Source organism: Schistocerca cancellata, chromosome 1, assembly GCF_023864275.1.
Source record: "Schistocerca cancellata isolate TAMUIC-IGC-003103 chromosome 1, iqSchCanc2.1, whole genome shotgun sequence".
Classification (NCBI taxonomy): domain Eukaryota; kingdom Metazoa; phylum Arthropoda; class Insecta; order Orthoptera; family Acrididae; genus Schistocerca; species Schistocerca cancellata.
This window is the reverse complement of record NC_064626.1, coordinates 1,037,639,757-1,037,663,993: the sequence shown is the minus strand read 5'-3', so window position 1 is coordinate 1,037,663,993 and position 24,237 is coordinate 1,037,639,757. Positions and strand designations below refer to the sequence as shown.

General features: G+C 44.9%; 2 protein-coding genes across 2 annotated transcripts in view; one reads left to right on the top strand and one right to left on the bottom strand.

Moving 5' to 3' along the window:
* Window positions 1-10,537, top strand: part of LOC126089978 (solute carrier organic anion transporter family member 74D-like) — a 111,708-nt gene extending 101,171 nt beyond the window's left edge. Inside the window, exon 11 of the mRNA XM_049906951.1 lies at window positions 6,261-10,537. Coding sequence (XP_049762908.1) covers window positions 6,261-6,391 — 131 coding nt within the window. The 3' untranslated portion in view covers window positions 6,392-10,537. The remainder of the gene's footprint in view (window positions 1-6,260) is intronic.
* The window catches only part of LOC126124148 (solute carrier organic anion transporter family member 74D-like), a 103,858-nt gene continuing 90,058 nt past the window's right edge, over window positions 10,438-24,237 (bottom strand). Inside the window, exons 10-12 of the mRNA XM_049915105.1 lie at window positions 16,630-16,722; window positions 10,676-10,796; window positions 10,438-10,618 (exon numbers count right to left, since the gene is read on the bottom strand). Of these exons, the coding sequence (XP_049771062.1) occupies window positions 10,438-10,618; window positions 10,676-10,796; window positions 16,630-16,722 (395 nt within the window). The remainder of the gene's footprint in view (window positions 10,619-10,675; window positions 10,797-16,629; window positions 16,723-24,237) is intronic.

Sequence of the window (24,237 nt, the reverse complement as noted above, 5' to 3'; positions counted from 1 at the left end):
GTGCGTGGAAGGCACCACTACTAGCCATTTCCTTTCCTGTTCCACTCGCAAATGGGGCGAGGGAAAACCGACAGCCCATATGCCTCCGTACGATGCCTGATTTCTCGTATCTTCATGGTCCTTACGCGCAATGTATGTTGGTGACAGTAGAATCACTTGGCAGTTAGCTTCCAATGCCAGTTCTATAAATTTTCTCAATAGTGTTCCTCGAAAATAACTTGCCTTCCTCCAGTGATTTCCATTTGAGTTCTTCGTAATACTTAAGCGTTGTTCGAATCTACCGATAACAACTCTAGCAGCCCGCCTCTCAATTGCTTCGATGTCCTTCTTCAAACCGATGTGGTACCGATCCAAAACACTCGAGCACTGTTCAAAAGCAGGTCGCACCAGCGTCCTATGTGGGGTCTCCTATACATATGAACCACACTTTCGTAAAATTCTCCCAATAAACCGAAGTCGACCATTCGCGTTTCCTACCAAATTCCTCATATGCTCGTTCCGTTTCACATCGCTTTGCAACGTTATGCGCGGATATTTAAATGACGTGACTGTGTCAAGCACCACACAACGCATGCTGTATCCGAACATTAGAGGTTTATTTTTCCTGCTAATCTGCATTAACTTAGATTTTCGCACATTTAGAGCAAGTTGCCGTTTATCATACCAACTAGAAATTTTGTTCAAGTAATCTTCCATCTTCCAACAACTTTGACACCTTACCGTACATCACAGCATCAACAACAAACAACCGCAGATTGCTGCTCACACCTTCCGCCAAATCATTTATGTATATAGAGAACAACAGAGGTCCTATCACACTTCCCTGGGGCAGTCTTGACGATACACTTGTCTCTGATGAACACTCGCCGTCGAGGACAATGAATGTTCTATTACGTAAGAAGTATTCGAGCCACTCACGTTTCTGTGAACTTACTCCATATCCTCGTACCTTCGTTAACAGCCTGGAATGGGACATCGTGTCAAATGTTTTCTGAAAATCTAAAAATATGTAGTCTGCCTGTTGCCCTTCATCCATAGCTCATAGACTTTACGTTCCCAGATAACGACGGAATTTTTATGGATTATTATGCGTCGTGTCACCAGACCAAAATTCTTCGCATCGGTCTCAAGAACTTTCGGGACAATTCGAGCGAATGATTTGGTCACCCAGACCGTCCGACGCGATCCCATCCAAAATTTATGGGACATAATCAGTTCGTGCACAAAATTCTGCACCGGCAACACTTTCGCAATTATGAACGGGTATAGAGGCAGCGTGGTTTAGTATTTCTGTAGGGGACTTTCAACGACTTGTTGAGCGCATGCCAAGTCGAGTTGCTGCTCTACACCGAAAAAAGGAGGTCGATTTGATATTAGGAGGTACTACATGAGCTCTGTTAGCCCAATGTTAAAGTAGCTCAAATGGCTCTGAGTACTATGGGACTTAACATCTGAGGTCATCAGTCCCCTAGACTTAGAACTACTACCTAACTAACCTAAGGACATCGCACACATCTATGCCCTAGGCAGGATTCGAACCTGCGACCGTAGCTCAGTGTAATTATCTCCCTGCAACTAACATTTTCGTTTCAGGTCTTCAGTTTGGTTATGTAGGACGAGTATGTAGAAGCAGTACTTTAAGGTGAACTTATATAAGTGAGTAAATTAAACAGGACAATAACTTTTACCACTTCTGTCTTCTGCATGTGTCCATTCGTTCTTCTGTTTGGCTTTTTCCCCACACAGTACTGACAAATGATTGAATGCATATTATGCACTAGTCGACAGCACGGTAGACGACTGATACACGCAGCATATGCCTGCATGGATCTTTGTCCAAGGAAGACACCGTTAGATGTTGTAATGCTGGTGCTCTTTAAAAATGCGAAACTCTTTAAAAATGCGAGATAGTGACGGCGAACAATTATGAGCTGTAGATAGTGATGTGTTTCCAGTCAAACGACGTATTGCAGAGTCAGAGAGGTGATTCCTAATACTAACTTAGTATCTGCAATTTGGTGTTCAGAATTAGGAGACTTAATCCGTGGAGCTCAGAATGTACTTTGAATGCACACACCCATACACACACACACACATACTCTCTCTCTCTCACACACACACACACACACACACATACACATGCAAGTGTATATGAGTACACTGAATATGGAAGTAAACAGGAATATAAAAAAAAAGGGAGGAAGGTTTCTCTGTTTATCAGGAGTAATAGGAGACAGATTTCAGACTACCTAACACATCAAAACGAAAATTTCTGTTCCGACACTGACAATGTTGAGTGTTTATGGAAAAAGTTCAAGGCAATCGTAACATGCGTTTTAGAGAGGTACGTGCCGGGTAAAACTGTGAGGGACGGGCAAAACCCACCGTGGTTCAACAACAAAGTTAGGAAACTACTGCGAAAGCAAAGAGAGGTTCACTCCAAGTTTAAATGCAGCCAAAACCTCTCAGACAAACAGAAGCTAAACGATGACAAAGTTAGCGTAAGGAGGGCTATGCGTGAAGCGTTCAGTGAATTCGAAAGTAAAATTCTATATACCGACTTTACAGAAAATCCTAGGAAGTTCTGGTCTTTCCTTACATCAGAAAGTGGATCGAAACAGCATATCCAGACAAAAATGGTTCAAATGGCTCTGAGCACTATGGGACTGAACATCTGAGGTCATCAGTCCCCTAGAACTTAGAACTACTTAAATCTAACCAACCTAAGGTCATCACACACATCCATGCCCGAGGCAGGATTCGAACCTGCGACCGTAGCGGTCGCGCGGTTCCAGACTGAAGCGCCTAGAACCACTCGGCCACTACGGCCGGCCATATCCAGACACTCTGGGATGATGATGGCATTGAAACAGAGGATGACACGCGTAAAGCTGAAATACTAAACACCTTTTTCCAAAGCTGTTTCACAGAGGAAGACCGCACTGCAGTTCCTTCTCTAAATCCTCGCACGAACGAAAAAATTGCTGACATCGAAATAAGTGTCCAAGGAATAGAAAAGCAACTGAAAACACTCAATAGAGAAAAGTCCACTGGACCTGACGGGATACCAATTCGATTCTACACAGAGTACGCGAAAGAACTTGCTCCCATTCTAACAGCCGTGTACCGCAACTCTCTAGAGGAACGGAAGGTCCCAAATGAGTGGAAAAGAGCACAGGTAGTCCCAGTTTTCAAGAAGAGTCGTTGAGCAGATTCGCAAAGCTATAGGCCTATATCTCTGACATCGATCTGTTGTAGAATTTTAGAATATGTTTTTTGCTCGCGTATCATGTCATGTCTGGAAACCCAGGATCTACTCTGTAGGAGTCAACATGGATTCCGGAAACAGCGATTGTGTGAGATCCAACTCGCTTTATTTGTTCATGAGACACAGAAAATATTAGATACAGGGTCCCAGGTAGATGCCATTTTCCTCGACTTCCGGAAGGCGTTCGATACAGTTCCGCACTATTGCCTGATAAACAAAGTAAGAGCTACGGAATATCAGACCAGCTGTGTGGCTGGATTGAAGAGTTTTTAGCAAACAGAACATAGCATGTTGTAACCTCTGGCGTGCCACAGGGGTGTGTTATGGGACCATTGCTTTTCACAATATATGTAAATGACCTAGTGGATAGTGTCGGAAGTTCCATGCGGCTTTTCGCGGATGATGCTGTAGTATACAGAGAAGTTGCAGCATTAGAAAATTGCAGCAAAATACAGAAAGATCTGCAGCGGATAGGCACTTGGTGCAGGGAGTGGCAACTGACCCTTAACATAGACAAATGTAATGTATTGCGAATACATAGAAAGAAGGAGCCTTCATTGTATGATTATATGATAGCAGAACAAACACTGGTAGCAGTTACTTCTGTAAAATGTCTAGAGTATGCGTACGGAACGATTTGAAGTGGAATGATCATATAAAATTAATTGTTGGTAAGGCGGGTGCCAGGATAAGATTCATTGGGAGAGGCCTTAGAAAATGTAGTCCATCAACAAAGGAGGTGGCTTACAAAACACTCGTTCGACCTATACTTGAGTATTACTCATCAGTGTGGGATCCGTACCAGGTCGGGTTGACAGAGGAGATAGAGAAGATCCAAAGAAGAGCGGTGCGTTTCGTCACAGGGTTACTTGGTAAGCGTGATAGTGTTACGGAGATGTTTAGCAAACTCAAGTGGCAGACTCTGCAAGAGAGGCGCTCTGCATCGCGGTGTAGCTTGCTGTCCAGGTTTCGAAGGGGAGCGTTTCTGGATGGGGTATCGAATATATTCCTTCCCCCTACTTATAACTCCCGAGGAGATCACGAATGTAAAATTAGAGAGATTCGAGCGCGCATGGAGGCTTTCCGGCAGTCGTTCTTCCCGTGAACCATACGCGGCTGGAACAGGAAAGGGAGGTAATGACAGTGGCACGTAAAGTGTCCTCCGCCACACACCGTTGGGTGGCTTGCGGAGTATAAATGTAGATGTAGATGAAGCACGTACTTCTGTATGACACTACAATTCCCTCTCTGGGCGGTCTAAGGCGCTGCAGTCATGGACTGTGGGGCTGGTCCTGGCGGAGGTTCGAGTCTTCCCTCGGGCATGGATGTATGTGTTTGTCCTTAGGATAATTTAGGTTAAGTAGTGTGTAAGCTTAGGGACTGATGACCTTAGCAGTTAAGTCCCATAAGATTTCACACACATGATTTTTTCCCTCTCTGGCTAGAAGTACGTTGGACAAAGGTGTTGTTTGCTTCCTCCTCATACTGCCGCGTTGCTGCAGTACCGAGCGTGGTACAACACAATAGAAACAATGATAACTACTCACAATTTCGATATGCCACATAGAACTGCATCAGCAGAAACACGCTGCTGTACCAGCTTATGGCTGATTCACGGCTCACCGAACAGGGAATAAATTAAACCCCTCCATCGATGTATTATACCGGGTGAACATTAATAAAACTGGCAAACTGTAGGGGCTGATTCCCCACTCGAAGTAGAGGAGAAAGGGTCCTATGAACATGTGACCGGAAATGCACCGTTGCCATAGTAGACAGCATTGACGAATGACAGTTTCTCTGACCACATGCCGTGTTTTACTTGGATGCTGTGTGACAGATGCAGCATACTGTAAGTAGCAGAATGGTCCGGTATTCATGCTGGGAACAAGCCGAGATGGTGTTTGTGTATGGCCATGCAGATGAAACCGGTGGAGATGCAGCACTGCTATACCAAAACAAGTACCCTCGCAGACACCAAACACATCACCCAACATTTCAAGCCCTTTCTGAGGTGTTTATATTGTCATGGGTCCTTTCAGACAGACGACATCCACGGAGGTGGCGGGCTGTGCGTACACCAGATTTGGAGGGCAATGTTCTACAGGATATTGAGACGAAACCTAACACAAGCTCTAGGCAAGTGGCCCGCCAACAAGGTATAAGCCAAAGTACGGTTCTGTGTATCTTGCATGACAAACGCCACTGTCCCTGTCACCTCCAATCTCATGAAACATCTGTTGTGACGTGGATGCTATGCGCCTCTATCCTTTGTTCCGGGAAGATTTTTTGTTGTTACAGCATACCGTCCATTATGTGACAACTATTCGTAGAACTTTTTCCCTCCATTTCCAGTTATCCATCCGTCCCTGCAATTTGTCGGTGTTACTAATTTTCATCCTGTATAGAGTCCCCTCTCCACGTGGATCCTGACAAGCAATCATCCCGCGGGCTGCCAAGAAGACCTTGTCATTAACAACGTCTTTGCAGATCCAGTCGTACACTTATATGGTACACATACAACAGTAACCAAATACTGCTAGAAGTCTCATGGAACTAATGCCGTTTTATTGCAAATCACGAAGCGGTCACACACCTAGGAGAATTTTTTGAAACGAGGTGTTACTGTTTAATTATCGCCTTGGAGTTTGATTTGATAGTGCGATAACTAGTAGATGTCTTCTCTCAAACATAGACTCCATCCTGTCAATGTTCAGTACATCGTGGAGATAATAAAATGAAACACGCTACTAGTTCATACCCAACAACACACTAAGCTCGAGAGGAAAGGAAATGTTATCTCTCCATGAGTGTGGATACGAGAAAATAGTTTTAGCCCTCGTACATACAAGGAACTTAAATTGTATTTGGGAAATACCTGTGTTTAACAAGTCTAAAGGTACTGCCTACGTTGTATATTTTGTTTGAAAATGAATAAACCTAGCACAGAAGACAAATTTACGCTGATACTAATCTATTATTTCTTCGACAGCTTTTGTAGCTATTGGAACGCTGTTTGACGCTGGTGTGTGGTACTTCGTGAAGGACCTGAAGATATTTGACGAGGAAGTGAAACCGAAAGAAGTGGAGGAGGTGCAAGAGAAGATCGTCGTGGAAGATTGACGCTTATACGAAACCGTGGGAGAAAATACCTGTGATCATTACCGTCTGTAACCATCACAGCTGAAGCAACTGGAAATTACGTTTATTTTGAGTCAAGAAGTGCTTGGCAGAAGGCAGAATTATCGAGTAGCAAAGTCTCTGCAACTGTCTTGTCTCTCTCCAAAATATTGTATTGCTGAAATGTAGGACACATACTATTTATAACTAAAATGAAATGCTTATGTTAAACGACTTTGCAAAGGACTCAGTCAACACATCAAAGGTTAAGTGCGACACCGCAAAATTCTTGTAATCTTACCATATAGAACACTGCTCGAGTAATTACTGCAGTAATCATGTGACCCCATAAGATACACCCAACGGAATATTCAGTAACTAAGAAGGAAATGTTATAGTAAGTATAAAGCATACAATTTTGCAAGAGAAAGTCATTAAACATTTATATATGTAAGTCTGAAAAATAAAATTTTTATTAAAAGCGCAATTACATTTCATCTCCAGAGATTTAAAATGTCATAGCTGAACACATCAGTCATCCACTATTTCTTTCTACAAACAAGGTGTCAAATTATTCCCATTTTCCGTGAGACCTAATGAAATAAATTATTGGGAACGGGAACTCGTTGTAAAGAGAACAGATTTTGGCATACAAACACGCTAGTTTTGGCACGGAAGACTTTCGATTCACCTGAATAATATTTCTATTCAGTGTTATTTTATCGTATCAAATAGATATTGGATACTGTCTGTGTGGCCTAGTGTTGCAGCTAATAACACTACATAAGAAATAAATGTCTGACAGTGAGTTGCGTGCTTGTAGACGAGAGGATGGAGACAGTGGCTGAGATCTGATACTTACAGTCACTAAAATTTTATCTAAAATAATTGTTTCCTGGCCAGAACTGATGCATATCTCATTATTGTCCAACAGTAGGAAATATTACCTTAAGTATAGTATTTTCACCTAACATGTGTCTTCTTCGTCAAAAGTTAATTAAAAGTCGAATGTATTTCATTTTACAATTCGACGCCTCTCAAAAATATGGAAATATGAATATGAAAATGAATATCTGAACTATTGTGCATTGGATTAAGTTCGCGTTGTCTTGGAAACTTCGTCCAGTCATTGCATTATTTACTTCCTACTGTCTTAGCAGCTTCGTCTACTCAGTATATTGTTTACCTTGTACTGTCTTAGCAACTATGGTCACACATTATATTCCACAAACAATCGTGTCAGGATCGTGTGGGTATATTGCTCACTAAATATTCGTACGTCTTTGAAATCATATCAGTACTGTCGTAAATGATTTTTACAGTCTTATTTACTGCCACTTATTTATAACTGTGGCAGCAAATAAATAGTTTCCCACTCTAATCCATCTCAGTAATCTTGAATCAGTCGTTACTGATGGCAACTATTTCAGTAAGGTCACCTTCAGTTGCCATAGTCTGGAAGGCTCGTACAGCTTCGTAAGTCGTATAGGCTTGAAGCTGTATATTATCTGACTGACGGACAAAACATATTAAAGGGCATTATTCCTTCCTTTCTTTATTTCGACTGGAATAACAGTATGTAACAGCAGTGTCAGTTCTTGGAAATTTCTGGGTCCCTATGATGCCCTGTGGGCATGTTATTCTGCATAGTTATAATCTTTTAATTAATGTAGATAGCTCGTTTTATGTTAGCCGCATGTTTTTCTTCTCCATGTGACGCAGGCACACCACCCAGCCCCATCGCAATACTATCACGATACTTCTATGCATATGAATTAATTCCAGTATTTTGGTCCTAATTAAGAGTAGCTATGACTACTGGCTAAAATAAACAAGTGCTGCGAAACTTGCAACCAAGTATAGTGCCAGTTAACTTAGACGTCTGTTCATCAGTATGCTAGAGCTTCAACATTACGAAGCAAAGAACGATTATTGCTTCATGATAAATCTGCTAAATTATTTACTCTCTTCTGTTATAACTTCCAGTCCCTTTCCTTGAGTGTTGAAATTAATGGAAACAGCAACGAAAACCCAAAACTATGCTCTTCAGCTTTTTGTACAGTAGTGTTATCTACAGGTCTGCTAACATGTATTTTCATTCTAAATACGTGCAATTTCGCCCGTAACATATTTTCAGATGTGACCAGATCTTGATCCTTCTCACACCTCAACCACGTTGTGACACTTGATTTTGATGAACAGGTCGGTGAGAACTGGAGTGAAGCGCAATGAGTACTGACACTGTCCCATTCATTGTCATCTGTGTCATTCCCATCCGAATTGTTTCTTCTGTTTTACATGCTTATAGATGTCTGTACGAAGGACAGACCCAATTAACGTAATGCGATGAGAAAAAACGAGCGGCCGACTTTCCTTCAGAAAATTTTGTTAGAGCACAGTTTGTATTATTACTTAAGGTATCGTTTAACGATGAGTGACTAGCTAGTAGTTAGAGTGTGAAAAATTTACAGTTGAAATCCAAGGGTTACAACCATGATTTGAGATTACAGCATGTAAAACAGCACGCTTTACCCACTTTGATTCTTCTACCTCAAGTTCCGACGTTTTTTCCAGTTTTACTCCTCAGTCTAGGTACAGGTACAGAGAAGAAGAATAATAAACCTAGGCATTAGTCCTTAGTACGCCATCAAACTGTGAATCAAATAACCGGGAGTGAAGATGCCTCACTTTTTGTAAACAGTCTTTTATTAATGCACGCGTGTGAAACCAAACTATTCGATTGTGCTCTGAAGACTGGCATGTAGTGATGTCACAGGGGGCTGTCATAAAAGTTTAACTATCACTCCGAAAATGTTAACTTTATAAAGATTATGTTATTAGGGGTACTCAGTGAGTACTATCTAAGATTACGCACTGTTGGATATATGTTGCCAGTGGATTGTGTGTGTGTGTGTGTGTGAGAGAGAGAGTAGATGAACTGGGGGACAAGGACTGCCCTGCGTAGCGTCCAAGGTGATGTGGCATTACATCAGCCACGTAAGAATACGGCCACTGTTCGACCCCATATGGCAGCATATACATACGGAGCGCTCTGACTGGCCAAAAACACAAGAAAGTATTTTCCTACTGTGTGTTAAAGTAACAAAGCGAGGAGGGACAGCGGACGTCAGCGGCTGCGTGTCGGGTATAGAACCCGCTGATCACGGTACAACATGCCTTTTCAGTTATATTGTTGCACTATTTAGAGTTTTTAAATATAACTGTCATTGTTTTGATGCGGTACGCTAGTGTAAGAACGTTGTAATCTGCAATACGGCGGAGATGGATAATAAGTGATTGTGTAAACGTGTTTCGTAAGTCTCTTCAAAAAACGCAAGTTCTATTATTCGTCTACTAACCCCTAACAGACTTCACATCGTTCTACACCATTACAGCCATTCATCCTGATTCTAAGTCTGGCGAATCCACGGCCAGCACTTGCACTCTGCAGAGGGGACACCATAATCGGAAAGACACAGGACACTGTATTTCAGGTACCTACAGCGAGATGTGATGGACGTGTCTCCACTAGCAACCACGCCGAGTCACCAATAGGTTCTGTGACTTGTCTTCCTAACGCACTGAAAGTGTTGAAACTTACGTAATTAACATTTTGTGCGGGTACATGTCCGGTAATGGTCCAGATGCGTCACACAGTACAGTAGAACTCCACTAGAGGAGCCACCGCCACTACACCGGTGGTCTGCGCCATTTTCTTTGGGCTCCTCTAGTGGCGTACTACAGTACTGTGGCGGAAGTATTTCAGTCTGGACCAACAATGGCGACATCTGCCTGCATATAAACAAAACAGTAACTACGTATTTTTAATTTTTCAAGGTGGTAATTAAAACTTTATGAGTATTCCTCAGAGAAATAACAACACAGTAATGGGAAGTTGACACTTGAGAACACGATGGACTCAAATAGCACGACCTACGATGAGTCTCTTCCCCTCTGAGCACCTCCAACACTCGGAGCCGCCTCTTGGGTATCTCGCTAGTTCTTGGACAGCGGCGACCTTCCACAGTCGGACCGCTCCGGACGGCTAGCTAGAAAGCGGTGGTAGCGAGCCCGGGCTGGCCGTTGCCTCGCGCCATCAGGCTCTGCACGGCGCGCAGCTCCTGCACCTCGTCGTCGTCGTCGTCGTCGTCGTCGTCGTCGTCGTCCTCGTCTTCGGCGCAGGTGGCGGCGCGGCGTCGCAGCTGCACTTCCGGGGCGTCGCGGCGCCGCCTGGGCAGGGGCGTGGCGCGCCGCCGCAGCAGCTTCTGGCGCTGGCTGGCGCTCAGCTCGCTGCCTCCGCCGCCCCCGCCAGATTCGGTCTCCTCCGCCTCCATGTCCGGGTAGATCCGTACGCGGCGCGCCAGCACGCACACCACTGCGTCCATCACCGAGGAGCACAGCAGCAGCGCTGCAAGTATCACCACACCAATGCTTCACTACAACAACAGCGCTGTATTCGCTAAAGGGAAATGAATCCTGAAACAATCATATTAGATACTGAATAAATTAAATCAATTTTCTGGAAATTTCTGTTTCAACACAGTGCCTGACTGTGGCCATAGTGGTAAATGTTAGTACCACAGCTGTTATGAATAAGCTGTTTTCTTCTGTGACCTCACTACTGATGTTGTAACTGCGACCGGAACGGTCGCGGGGTTGACGTGACGGAAAGCACGGCGGGACCCACGGATTGGCCCGTGAACGACAATACAAACGAGAGAGGACGAGCAAGACCAACGAAGGACCAAACGAACAACAACAAGATCGAAACAACAGAGTCACAAGCAAACCTAAGTAGACAACCACGTCCACTCGTACACATAACAAGAAAATTAATACGCTGGCTAAGGCAAGGCCATATGTCCAGAGACGCACACAGGACTAGACTGGCCCGGTGAGCCTTTTTTTTTTTTTTTTTTCTTTATTGTGATTTAATTCCCCTGCCCCACCCATATGGGGAGGGGAGGGCTGTCAGCTGCACAATCCGCCGCTCTTCAGCTGAGTGACATGACAACTAAAACAAGAATATAATGATACATATATAAGGCGACAAAAAATGGGAGCATAAAACAGAGTAAGGGGAGAAAATGGAGGTAAAAATATACTGAAATGGAGACGTTCATGGGGGACAGTTAAAAAAGTCATCAGAAAGTTAAAAAACACAATTCGCGATTCTTAAAACACTAAGAAGACACTGAATGCACATGCGCAGGTTAAAAGGCGGCCACAGTATTAAAAACACTCCAGAACAACACACTTAAAACCCAGTTGGAGCACACACAATGAAGAATAAAACTGCCAGGTGAGACCGGCCAGGGGAAAGGTCAGAGAGGATAGAAAAGGAGGGGAGAGCAAGGGGCAGCAGGGGAGGCGGCGGGATGAAGAGAGTAGGGGCATCAGTAGGTACACCAAGAGGCAGGAGACACGTGGGGCAGGAGATGAAGAGGGAAGACAGGGCAGGAGGCAGTGCAGAGACACTGAAAGGGAGCACAACAGAGGGGGGAGAGTAGGAGGGGGAAGCCGCTCAGGAGAAGGGAAGGGGAGGAGAAGGAGCCATGAGGAGGAGGAGGCAGGAAGATGGGGTTAGAGTTGGTAGGAAGGGTAGATGTCAGGGCGAAGCTCATCATCCGGGAGGGGTAGATGGTGGAAGTTGCGTTGGGAAAGGAGATGGAGGGTGTGGAGATGAAGAGAGGGTGGGACACAACGGGAAAGGCGCGGCAACGGGTTAGGGGTGGAGAGGAAAGGAGACACCAGGGGGTGAGGGGCCCCGTGAGCGAGAGGCAGGCGCTTAAATACGTGATTGGGGGCGCCGCTATTGGCCGCTGGAATCACATGTTTCACTGTGGCGCCCTCTCACTAAATGTGGGCCAGGAGGCACGCGCCGCCACGGCTTACGGCGCGATGGTGCAGAGACCTCTAGGGGTCTTTGATCTCCATGCTGTCTGGCACGGATTCAAATTCCGCAGCGCGCGGTACCAGACATATGTTCCAGAAGCTACCGCTGCGCCTATATAAGCGGAACACCGTGCCAGCTCAGGCAGCTGGTGGTTTATACTTTAATTATGATGACGGAGACAGCTGCTGAAAGCTTGAATATGACGCCGCTTCAAACCGTTGCATTCGTGTTGATTTTTCTTTTATGACGAAAGTGTATTCTTCTGTGCATCGTTTCGTCTCCTGATGCTGGAGACATCTCAGAGGCTATAAAGACTCGTATAGCTGTATCGAACTGCTTTTTAAGCTCGAAGTTGCTGTCTCTTTGTAGCCTCTGATAATGTCGCCAGTATTAGGATACCAAACGTTTATCAAAGAACTGTGCCTTAGTCCACAGCCTAATGCCTATGAAACAAAAATCAGCCATGACGGAAATACTGTCCGTTAAAACCGGCATTGTGTGATCAAGTGATCAAATTATTCATTTATTACGAAATGCATCACTCTTCTCATTGATTTGAAGTGGCAAGCCACGAATAGCTCTCCTGTGCCAACACTTGCAACCTACGTCCTAAATTATTTGATGGGTGCATTCCAATCCTTGTCTTCCTCTACCGTTTTCATCCTCTACTGCTCCTTGTAGTTCCACAGAAATCATTCCCTGATGTCTTAACATATGTCCTGGCATCCTGTCCCTTCTTCTTCTCAATGTTTCCCATGTGTTCCTTTCTTCGCCAGTTCTGCAGGGAACCTCCTCATTTCGAAACAGAAGTACAACTTCAAACAGCCTAGATCGCTGTTGAACAACATTTATTGCGATGACCGATTTCAGCAAAGTACGTCGTCATCATCAGACATTTTGCAGTACTCTTCGCTGAATCTTGATTAAATGTATACTATGTCTATCACATCATAGAACGGTATTTCACGAAAATGAGAACAACAGCAAGCTTAAAATAACTATCACATGAAACAACGCACATGTTGCACTCATCACACAAGCTCATGTTCGCACATTAGCAGAAAGAAGGGTCTTCGAAACATCCTCAGTACAGACATCCTCAGCACTAACACTACAGCCTCTCAGTGTGCACATAATATTATATTAAAAAGAATGAGAAATAAGCATAATAAAAAACTTGTGCTATTTGTAGAACACAAGGTTTCTAAGTTAAGAGCTGTGAATGATCATACATTATGACCATTACAAATTTAGTAATGCATCATTATCAGAATTAGATAAAAACAAAAATTTCAAACCAAGAAATTTAATTTAGGCAGCAGCAAAATACTAATGCTAGAGTCTGAAACTAAGAGAATTGACAATATGGGAAAAAATATTAAAATATAAAACTGTAAATTATCACTCGAAACCAAATTCTGCATTATACTCAATTATAGTAAATTCAGTGCAGCATAGTACGAAAACTGCTGGCATTATCGTTTACTGATATGATCTCTAGTTCCTACTGGCCACAAAAATTGCAACACGTGAAAGCGGCATGCAAAAAAATCTCTGTCCTAATGATTAGCATGTCAACGTGTCTGCACAGTGTAGTTAAGAGCGATACCATCCAAATTTTGTCCACCAACATATGACTTGATGCAACAGTGGCAAAACGTGGTCCATCGACACTGCCGTTCATCGTTCCGTGATATTGCCGCACGCATTCGTCAGATCCTACGACAGCTAAAAGAATTTTGAATCGATGGAATTGATGCAAAATTTCATCGGCTCCAAGTGACTGGTGCCCGAGAGGACAGATATGCTGTACATGCAGCTCATGTACTACCCAAACATGCCCGCCCGGCTAGCCGTGCGGTCTAACGAGCTGCTTCCCGGGCGGGAAGAGGTGCCGGTCAACGGCACGAATCCCCGGCGGATTAGTATCGAGGTCCGGTGTGCCGGCTAGTCTGTGAATGGTTTTTAAGGCGGTTTTCCGTCTACCTCGGCGAATGCGGGCTGGTTCCTCATATTCCGCCTGTTACACTCTGTCGGCGATTGCTGCGCAAACACCGTTTCCACGTACACGTACACCATAATCATTCTACCACGCAAACATTTCGGGTTACACTCATTTGGTATAGACGTTGTTCCTGGCAGGAAGGGGGGGGGGGTGTCCACTGGGAGCCGAACTGCACAATAACACTGGGAGCGGTGTGGGGTGGCGGTGGGATGGGTGGACTGTTGTGCCCCGTTGTGGGATTCTGAACCACTGAGGGCTACGGCGGGACGGAGCCTCTCAGTCGTTTCTAGGTCCTCGGTTTAATACATACATGCCTATATACCCATCCAAACATAACAGTGCGACGACGCCTATAGCACCACGGACGGTTAGCAGGGTTGTTGCGGCTCTCCTTGACGTCTACACTGATGCGATCAGCAACAACACTGGACACACGATTGGCACCACGTCGTCTCCTCAAATGAATCCAGATTCTGCGAACTGCATCACGCTGAGCGTATCCGTTTGTGCAGCCTCCGAGGAGAGTGTTGTCAGATTACTTCCGTCATTTCCATTCGGGCACAGCATCTAGATTGATGGTGTGGCTGACACTGGGTAAACAAAATCACGTCTATGTGATTACGTAGGCTTTCCCGGCGTAATAGGTCTTGAAAGTCTCTTCCGGTTTGCTGCTGGATCCTAAAATCAACTTGACTCGATATTTCGGCGATCCAACTGGTCGCCATCTTCAGGAAATGCTGCTTCTGGATACTCCAAGAAGCACATTCGTCGGACTATGGGGTTTGGACCACCTCCGGAGGTGCATGAAGAGGAACATAGATCGGTGGCCTTTCTTCCTTATGCTGGAGGTGTATCGTTTAAGACTGGACGAATTTTAAGGAATTTTAACATTAAGAGTGTGTTCCGTCCACCTTCTAAGATTAGAGCACTACTCGGCTCTGTGAAAGATGATTTGGGGCTTAGGAAACCCGTTGTGTACAAATTCCGTGTCAATGTGGGAAGGCTTACATTGGCCGTTCGATTTGCACAGTGCACGACAGGTGTGTGGAACATCGCCGTCATAAGAGGCTACAACAGCCGGAAAAATCGGCAGTAGCAGAACACTGCTTAAATGAGGGACACAGTATGAAATTTGATGAAACTGTGGTCGTTCCCAACATTTCCGGATTTTGGAAAAGTGTCTATAAAGAGGCGACCGAAATTAGGTCGGCGGATAATTTAATCAACAGAGAAAATGGGTTTCCTCTTAGCAAGACGTGGAATCCTGTATTGTCCCGCATCAAAATTGAACGTTCTTCGGTGCGGCCCTGAGTGCGATATATCGTTGCCAGCAGTGTTCCACTAAGGGCGGCGCCACCTCCCTGTCTTGAATGGCAGTACCCGTGATGGGCTTCAGATGCCCCGTGTACTGAACGGTGGCCTATATAGGATGTCGCTTTGCAGCCTGGCGTCAGTTCTCAGCGGGACTCATCAGCAGAAGCAGCATTCTCCTGAAGATGGCTACCAGTTGGATCGCCAAAATATCGAGTCAATTTGATTTTAGGATGCGGCAGCAAACCCGAAGAGACTTTCAAGATCACGTCTAGTTCGCATAGCCTGTTATTTGGTCAGCAAGATTTACATATCTGACGTGTTAGGACCGGTGTCTCTCCGAGCTCAGTGGCCTTATCTTTCAAGAAGATAACACAATACTGCCTGTTGCACGTGTTCTCCTGACCTACGCATATAAAAAGGGTGTTCGATTGTCACCCTGGAGAGCACCTTCTCCTGATGTCACACCCATTGAAAAATCGAAAACGTCTGGTCATGGATTGCCGAGATAACAGGCACACCACCGAATGTCAGCCGCTACGACTGATGGAGTGTGGCGTAGAGTTGAAGCAGCTAGGATAAAACGTACCCGTGTCTGTCTTAAAAGCTCAAATCGACTAGATCCCCAGTAGGAGCCACTGTTGCTGCCCAAGATGGCAGCTCTGCGTACTAAATTTCGCACCCTGAGTACCCTCAATGTATATACTCAAATGTATTCTTCCTGTTATACAGTACACACACAATAAGCATCTACTATTGGTGTTACAATTTTTATCACCAGCACTGTAGAAAACTAAAAAAATCTACAAAACTATATTAGCACAACGAGAATAATTTACGATGCTGACGATACCAGGCGAATCGCAGCACTCGTAAGACAAAGCATGTTGTTTAGTTATATATCAAAGATAGTTCGAGAGTGTACTCCCTCGTTTCCTTTCATTTTTAGGTCTCATAATTTTATCAACCATTTCGAATGCAAGGCTGCAGTGCGCTAGCAATGTTAACGTTTTACAGCACAAAACTCACCAAAGACGAAGAACGTCGCGCTGAGCTCCAGTCCTCTCGAATGATACAGCTTACACGAGTATTCTTCCTCGTCCCAGAATTCACAGTGAGAATCTAGAACAGTAATACACATGCAACACTGTGATTTTCGACTAAAATTAATGATCGCTTATCGACGCAACACAGAAACTAAACAGAAAAATTAGGAATGATCTCACATGGAACGATGATTATGGAATAATATTCAAGAAGACGAAGAAACAGTTTCCGCTCTAATGAAAGCAAATGTGTAAACAGGAAGTTTATTATTTTCTTGTTGACGTATTCATTCCAACTGCACGAAATCGTCCAACATAAGTCCACCCTACGAAAACTTACATCGATATAAAAGTCATAGACCCAATATCTGGGTGTGGGCATTAGGAGTGATTTAAAATGGAATGACCATATAAAATTATTCGTCGGTAAAGCAGATGCCTGATTGAGATTCATTGGAAGAATCCTAAGGAAATGCAGTCGAAAACAAAGGAAGTAGGTTACAGTACACTTGTTCGCTCACTGCTCGAATACTGCTCACCGGTGTGGGATCCGTACCAGATAGGGTTGATAGGGTTGACAGAAAAGATGGAGAATATCCAACGGAGAGCAGCGCGCTTCGTTACAGGATCATTTAGTAATCGCGAAAGCGTTACGGAGATGATAGATAAACTCCAGTGGAAGACTGCAAGAGAGACGCTCAGTAGCTCGGTACGGGCTTTTGTTGACGTTTCGAGAACATGCCTTCACCGAGGAGTCAGGCAGTATATTGCTCCCTCCTACGTATATCTCGTGAAGAGACCATGAGGATAAAATCAGAGAGATTAGAGCCCACACAGAGGGATAACGACAATCTTTCTTTCCACGAACAATACGAGACTGGAATAGAAGGGAGAACCGGCAGATGAACTCAAGGTACCCTCCACCACACACCGGCAGGTGACTTGCGGAGTAAGGATGTAAATGTAGATTTATTACAATCCTAATTTGTCGAGCGGTGCTAACTTTTAAACATTTGCAACTCAGTCAATCTCTTTCACAAATCTTTTATGCAACTGAAATTCCCATCCAGCCGTACAGACTTCGATTTCAGGAACTCTCCCCAAATCACTGTAGGAAACTGCCAGATGCTTCTTTTGCAGAGACGATAACCATTTCTTGGTCCATCTTTTCCAGTAAGAGTTTGTGCTCCGTCTCTAGCGATCTCGACGTCCATGGAAGTTAAATCCTAATCCTCCTTCTCTACTTCAGTCTGTGTATTTTCCGAAAAACAATTTTAGGACGTTTTCATGCAGTTATTTGTATTGCGTATGTTAAATTTGTTCTCTGTCTCTTCACAAAATTATTAGTGTCCTTCTCCATTACCACTTTCTAGCGTTCGTAAATCAGTACCTTCAGTTTTACCACTGGATACGTCTTCTTCCATGCCTTGCTGAGGCAGGGTGCTTCCGAGACAACAGAATTCCTGTGAGATTTAAATCGGATAAAGGCAATGCTACTGTTTTAATGCTACAGGAGGACTATATTAATAAGATTAATGTTTTATTAAGCGACTCAACATATCGCAAAATAGATAAGGATCCTACTACCCGAGTGGTCAGAAAAACAGCAGAATTCCTGACTAACAGTTCCTTACCAAAGGAGGTAATTAAGAAACTAAAACCAAATAGTTCAGTTCCACCTAGGCTGTATGGATTGCCTAAGATCCATAAGGATAACGCGCCATTACGTCCAATTGTGAGTAATATTGGAGCAGCCACTTACGACTTAGCAAAGTATTTGGCGTCCTTTGTTCAAACAAATGGTAGGAAAGTGTCCACATCACATAAAGAATTCTGGTGATTTTATCAGCAGACTTAAGGTATTGCAGCTGCAAATTTATAACTTGTTGGTCAGTATCGACGTAGTTGCACTTTTTACAAATGCTCCGCTTGTGGACACACTACACCTCATTGGCAATAGGTTTGGAGCTGACATTACAGCGCTGTTTGGGCACACCCTCTCCTCTACATATTTTTTATTTAACAACGAGTTTTATGAGCAATCAGACGGCGTCGCCATGGTGAGTCCTTTGTCTCCCCTGGTGGCCAATCTTTCTATGGAAGATTTTGAGGAGCGAGCACCCGCCTCAGCCACTTTTAAACCAACAGTATTTTGGCGATATGTTGACGATACTTTTATAGTTTGTTCTCATGGTTTGGATCGTCTGCGAGAGTTCCTACAACATCTGAAATCCATACACGAAAACATAAAATTTACTATGGAGTCTGAGAAGGAGGGTTGCCTGCCGTTCTTAGACGTACTGGTGCGACGTAAGAGCGATGGCACACTTGGTCGTTCGGTATATACACTCCTGGAAATTGAAATAAGAACACCGTGAATTCATTGTCCCAGGAAGGGGAAACTTTATTGACACATTCCTGGGGTCAGATACATCACATGATCACACTGACAGAACCACAGACACATAGACACAGGCAACAGAGCATGCACAATGTCGGCAATAGTACAGTGTATATCCACCTTTCGCAGCAATGCAGGCTGCTATTCTCCCATCGAGACGATCGTAGAGATGCTGGATGTAGTCCTGTGGAACGGCTTGCCATGCCATTTCCACCTGGCGCCTCAGTTGGACCAGCGTTCGTGCTGGACGTGCAGACCGCGTGAGACGACGCTTCATCCAGTCCCAAACATGCTCAATGGGGGACAGATCCGGAGATCTTGCTGGCCAGGGTAGTTGACTTACACCTTCTAGAGCACGTTGGGTGGCACGGGATACATGCGGACGTGCATTGTCCTGTTGGAACAGCAAGTTCCCTTGCCGGTCTAGGAATGGTAGAACGATGGGTTCGATGACGGTTTGGATGTACCGTGCACTATTCAGTGTCCCCTCGACGATCACCAGTGGTGTACGGCCAGTGTAGGAGATCGCTCCCCACACCATGATGCCGGGTGTTGGCCCTGTGTGCCTCGGTCGTATGCAGTCCTGATTGTGGCGCTCACCTGCACGGCGCCAAACACGCATACGACCATCATTGGCACCAAGGCAGAAGCGACTCTCATCGCTGAAGACGACACGTCTCCATTCGTCCCTCCATTCACGCCTGTCGCGACACCACTGGAGGCGGGCTGCACGATGTTGGGGCGTGAGCGGAAGACGGCCTAACGGTGTGCGGGACCGTAGCCCAGCTTCATGGAGACGGTTGCGAATGGTCCTCGCCGATACCCCAGGAGCAACAGTGTCCCTAATTTGCTGGGAAGTGGCGGTGCGGTCCCCTACGGCACTGCGTAGGATCCTACGGTCTTGGCGTGCATCCGTGCGTCGCTGCGGTCCGGTCCCAGGTCGACGGGCACGTGCACCTTCCGCCGACCACTGGCGACAACATCGATGTACTGTGGAGACCTCACGCCCCACGTGTTGAGCAATTCGGCGGTACGTCCACCCGGCCTCCCGCATGCCCACTATACGCCCTCGCTCAAAGTCCGTCAGCTGCACATACGGTTCACGTCCACGCTGTCGCGGCATGCTACCAGTGTTAAAGACTGCGATGGATCTCCGTATGCCACGGCAAACTGGCTGACACTGACGGCGGCGGTGCACAAATGCTGCGCAGCTAGCGCCATTCGACGGCCAACACCGCGGTTCCTGGTGTGTCCGCTGTGCCGTGCGTGTGATCATTGCTTGTACAGCCCTCTCGCAGTGTCCGGAGCAAATATGGTGGGTCTGACACACCGGTGTCAATGTGTTCTTTTTTCCATTTCCAGGAGTGTAGAAAGCCCACTCACACAGACCTCTACTTGCAAGCCGCTGGTTGCCACCATCCGGCACAAACGATGGGTGTTTTGAAGACATTAATTCACCGAGCCCACCTCATCTCTGACACCGATAATTTGCAAACGGAACTGGAGCACCTGCAGACTGTATATCTGAAGAATGAGTATTCGTCCCAGCAAGTGGAGAGAGCGCTGCAGTCCTGAGCAATGAAGAGGAAGAGGCCTTAAAACGGCTGCCTATTTACTAAATATTGGTAATATTTCAGCGCAAATAGGCAGAACACTATGAAAATATAAAGTGAAAGCAATTTTCGCCCTCCTGCAAAAATTTCATCGTTGTTTTGAGCTGTCAAAGACGACCTAGAACTGTGCAAGGCAGGTGTTTACAGGATTCCGTGTGAATGTGGCAAATATTATATAGGGCAAACTACGCGTACTGTGCAGGATCGCATTGTAGAACATCAGCGGCATACTCGCCTTCTTCATCCTTGTAAGTCTGTCATCGCCGAACACTGTATTTCCATTTCCATTGGTCATGCCATGAATTACAATGAGACAAAAATTGTGGCGGATACGTCTAACTTTTGGGGTTCTATTATCAATGAATCCGTGGAAATACGGCTGTCTGACAATGAGTCTCTTATTAATCGTGACGGCGGTTACAATAGAATTCGGCACGGAATCCAGTCGTTGAAAATCTTCGTGTCCTCCGTAGCCGGCGTAGTTCTGTGATGGAACCGCGGGGAGACAATCGAACTGATATCGATGCGGAGAGTTTTCACCACGGAGGGCGCGCGGCGCAGCAGAATCGAACGCGCTCAAGCAGCGCACGCGCAACACCAAGTGAATCCACCACGCATGTACCGGAGGGGCCTTAAATACGAGAGCTCACGGAGTTTTTGCCAGTATCACCTGAAGATGGACAGAAGACTCTGCGCCAAAATATTGTGGCAGGAAGTTCCAAACATCCGGCAGTTCCCATGAAATTTTGTGGAACAACAGAATTCCTTCTCTCATTTCCATCTACGATATCAATTTTAATTTTATTTATTAATTTTTTGTGTTCAGTACATTTCATTCATAGTTACTTTACACCTCATCGACACCTTTTGGACGAACAGTTGTAGTGTTAGGCGTACCATGCTTGCAATGATCTCATACTTCCTGGTAGGATAGGGACGCCCCTGCGTAATGTAGCTGTAGGGGGAAATGCCACTGTACAGCCTCAGCTATGTTGATGTAAGCGTCAGAATTTCATAAGCAACCGCAAACCAAAGATGACTTTAAAACCTCAAACATAGAAAGAGCTAATTACTCTTGCTGCCGGCGTCTGCAGGTATCTCATTAACTCGTTGACACTCGCATCGCATACAGAGGGATTGGCACAAAAGTAAACAGAAGTTGGCTTGCAGGATGGCTAGGCCATAACTTTAATTGCGTCCTCATGACGGGCAGCAGTGCCCCAGGAATGTACTGTCGACACTACAGGAAATGGCCTCGCTGTAAACTTTACGACCAGAGGCGTGCGGCGTAGCTGTGTCAAATGCCACATGCCACAAGCCATGTTGGCAAACGTGGGATCTTCGGCACGTGTAACCACGGTAGAATATATCTTTATTCCCAACCTTTATTCCCGTACCACAAGGTATTATTTATCGTTATCAGTAACAATTTGGAGTTACATCAAGTGAACTGAATAAACCTATCGTGTAGTGCCCTCTTTTCTTGGCGGGGAGTGGGGTGATAACGCCATCGGCGCTTCGTGGTACAGATACAGGCACCGAAAAAATTGCGGAGACATCCTGATATGGTATCAGTCAACGACCGCCCACAGTTCTCGGAAACTGATCACGGCGCGTAAATCTCGTTCAAATGCGTCCCAGAAATGTTGAACACGACTGACGTGACGTTACCGTAGGAGGGAGAGGGAGACGCGAGGAGGGGCGGAAGGAGGGTGACGGGGAGGGGGTTACGAAAGCGTTGTGATGGACGTAAAGTATTATAACCATTCCGTCACAAGTCATTACGTATCGCACTGCAGGTGAACGAACAGATGCCAATTAATTTCGTTTCTGACAACGTTAATCCTACATGGCTCGCCGGCGAGATGCAGTGTCAGAAACACCAGTGGTATCATTTTATCATATGTAAACGTCCCCTCCATGACAATACCTAGCTTTTCTTGAATTCGAATCAGGAACATCAAGACAAATGAAGCACAAAAAGACTTTTTTTTGTTTCAAATCACTTGGTATGAGCGGCAAACACAGCTTTGATGGTATATTTCAAAAGATGAAATCCGCACTATCTGCGTCAAAATGATTTATTAATGACCACTACATTCATGGCATTATCGTCACTTCTCCAGGTAGCAAACTGCTGACACGTAATTATAACTATCATCAAACAGGAACTACAGAATTAATATAATGCAGGTATACGGACCTTCCAACACACAATGTGCTTCAAATTTTCGTAAGGATAAAAAAAATAAAAGTGTCTTCTACTCAAAACTGGTGTCGTAAAAGCGCGCAACTGTCATTAATAAAACAACCAGTGGAATTAGAGAAAGACGTAACACTAGAAACAATTTTTTTCAATAACAACTGGCATCATGAAACGATGAGAAGAACCCCTAACCTTACCGAAAATACGTGGTACGTATTCTCTGATAAATAGACTGGATTAACAAATCCCGTCCTAGGAAAAATGCACAGCAGTGCATGCGCAGAGCCAGGGGAACCAACTTAGCGGGGCACTAGCCACAAGTTTTAAAAAAAGGGAAAGATAGCAGATCTTAGCAGCATTTCAACAGGAAGATATTACAGCAACGTAACACAGAATCACAATAACATGCGAAATATTAAGTAACAGAAGGAGTAGGAGAAGGAAGGAAACGAAGCCACAAAAGCCATGGGAAGAGGGTGATTTTCCGCATACGAGGTGTGAGAGAAATGTAATGAGACTGAAATACACCGAGGGATCTGTCTACGCTGCTTGTTCTGCTTGAGTTCGGTGTGTTCATCCATTTCAGATGCTTAGTCCGAGTTTTAGCTCAGTACTGCCATCACCTGATTTTTGAGAGGGCCATTAGTGAAGTTGTATTTTTGTTGTGTGTTACGAAAGTGGAACAGCGGAATTTATAGCAACGTTACGCCATCAAGTTTTGTGTTAAACTTGGGAATCCGCGAGTATGACCTCTGAAAAGTTGAAGCAAGCCTACGGGGAACATTCCTCATCAAGAGCACACGTTTTTCGCTGGCACAAATCATTTTTGGGAGACCAAGAACACGTTGAAAGTGAACCTCGCTTCACCTTCAACAACCGACGAAAACGTAGAATGCAGCGTGCTCTTGTGATATCAGAGTGACGTTAAAAATAAGTATATTGGGTGACCGGTTAAACTTAAACGATTCCACCGTACACCAAATTTTGACCCACCTTTTGCACGTGTGAATAGTTTGTACCAAAACAGAGCCGAAAAACCTCACAACTGAGCTGAAGGACTATCGGAGAAACGTGTGTGTAGATCTTCTTGAGCGGACTGCCAATGACCACGTATGGTTGAGTCGTTTGGTCAAGGTGGTGAATTCTGCGTTCTTGAGTACGATGCTGAGACAGGGCAGTAAAGTGAGGAATACCACACTGAGACATGTCGACCGAAATAAGCTCGAATGAGCAAATCAAATATCAAAACTATGGTGATTTGCTGACAGTAAGGGTATAGTGCATAAAGAATTTGTTCCTCCAGGACAACCTACAAAGACGTGCTTGAAAGGCTCAGGAAAAGGGTGAATCCAATGAGACCAGACATTGCAA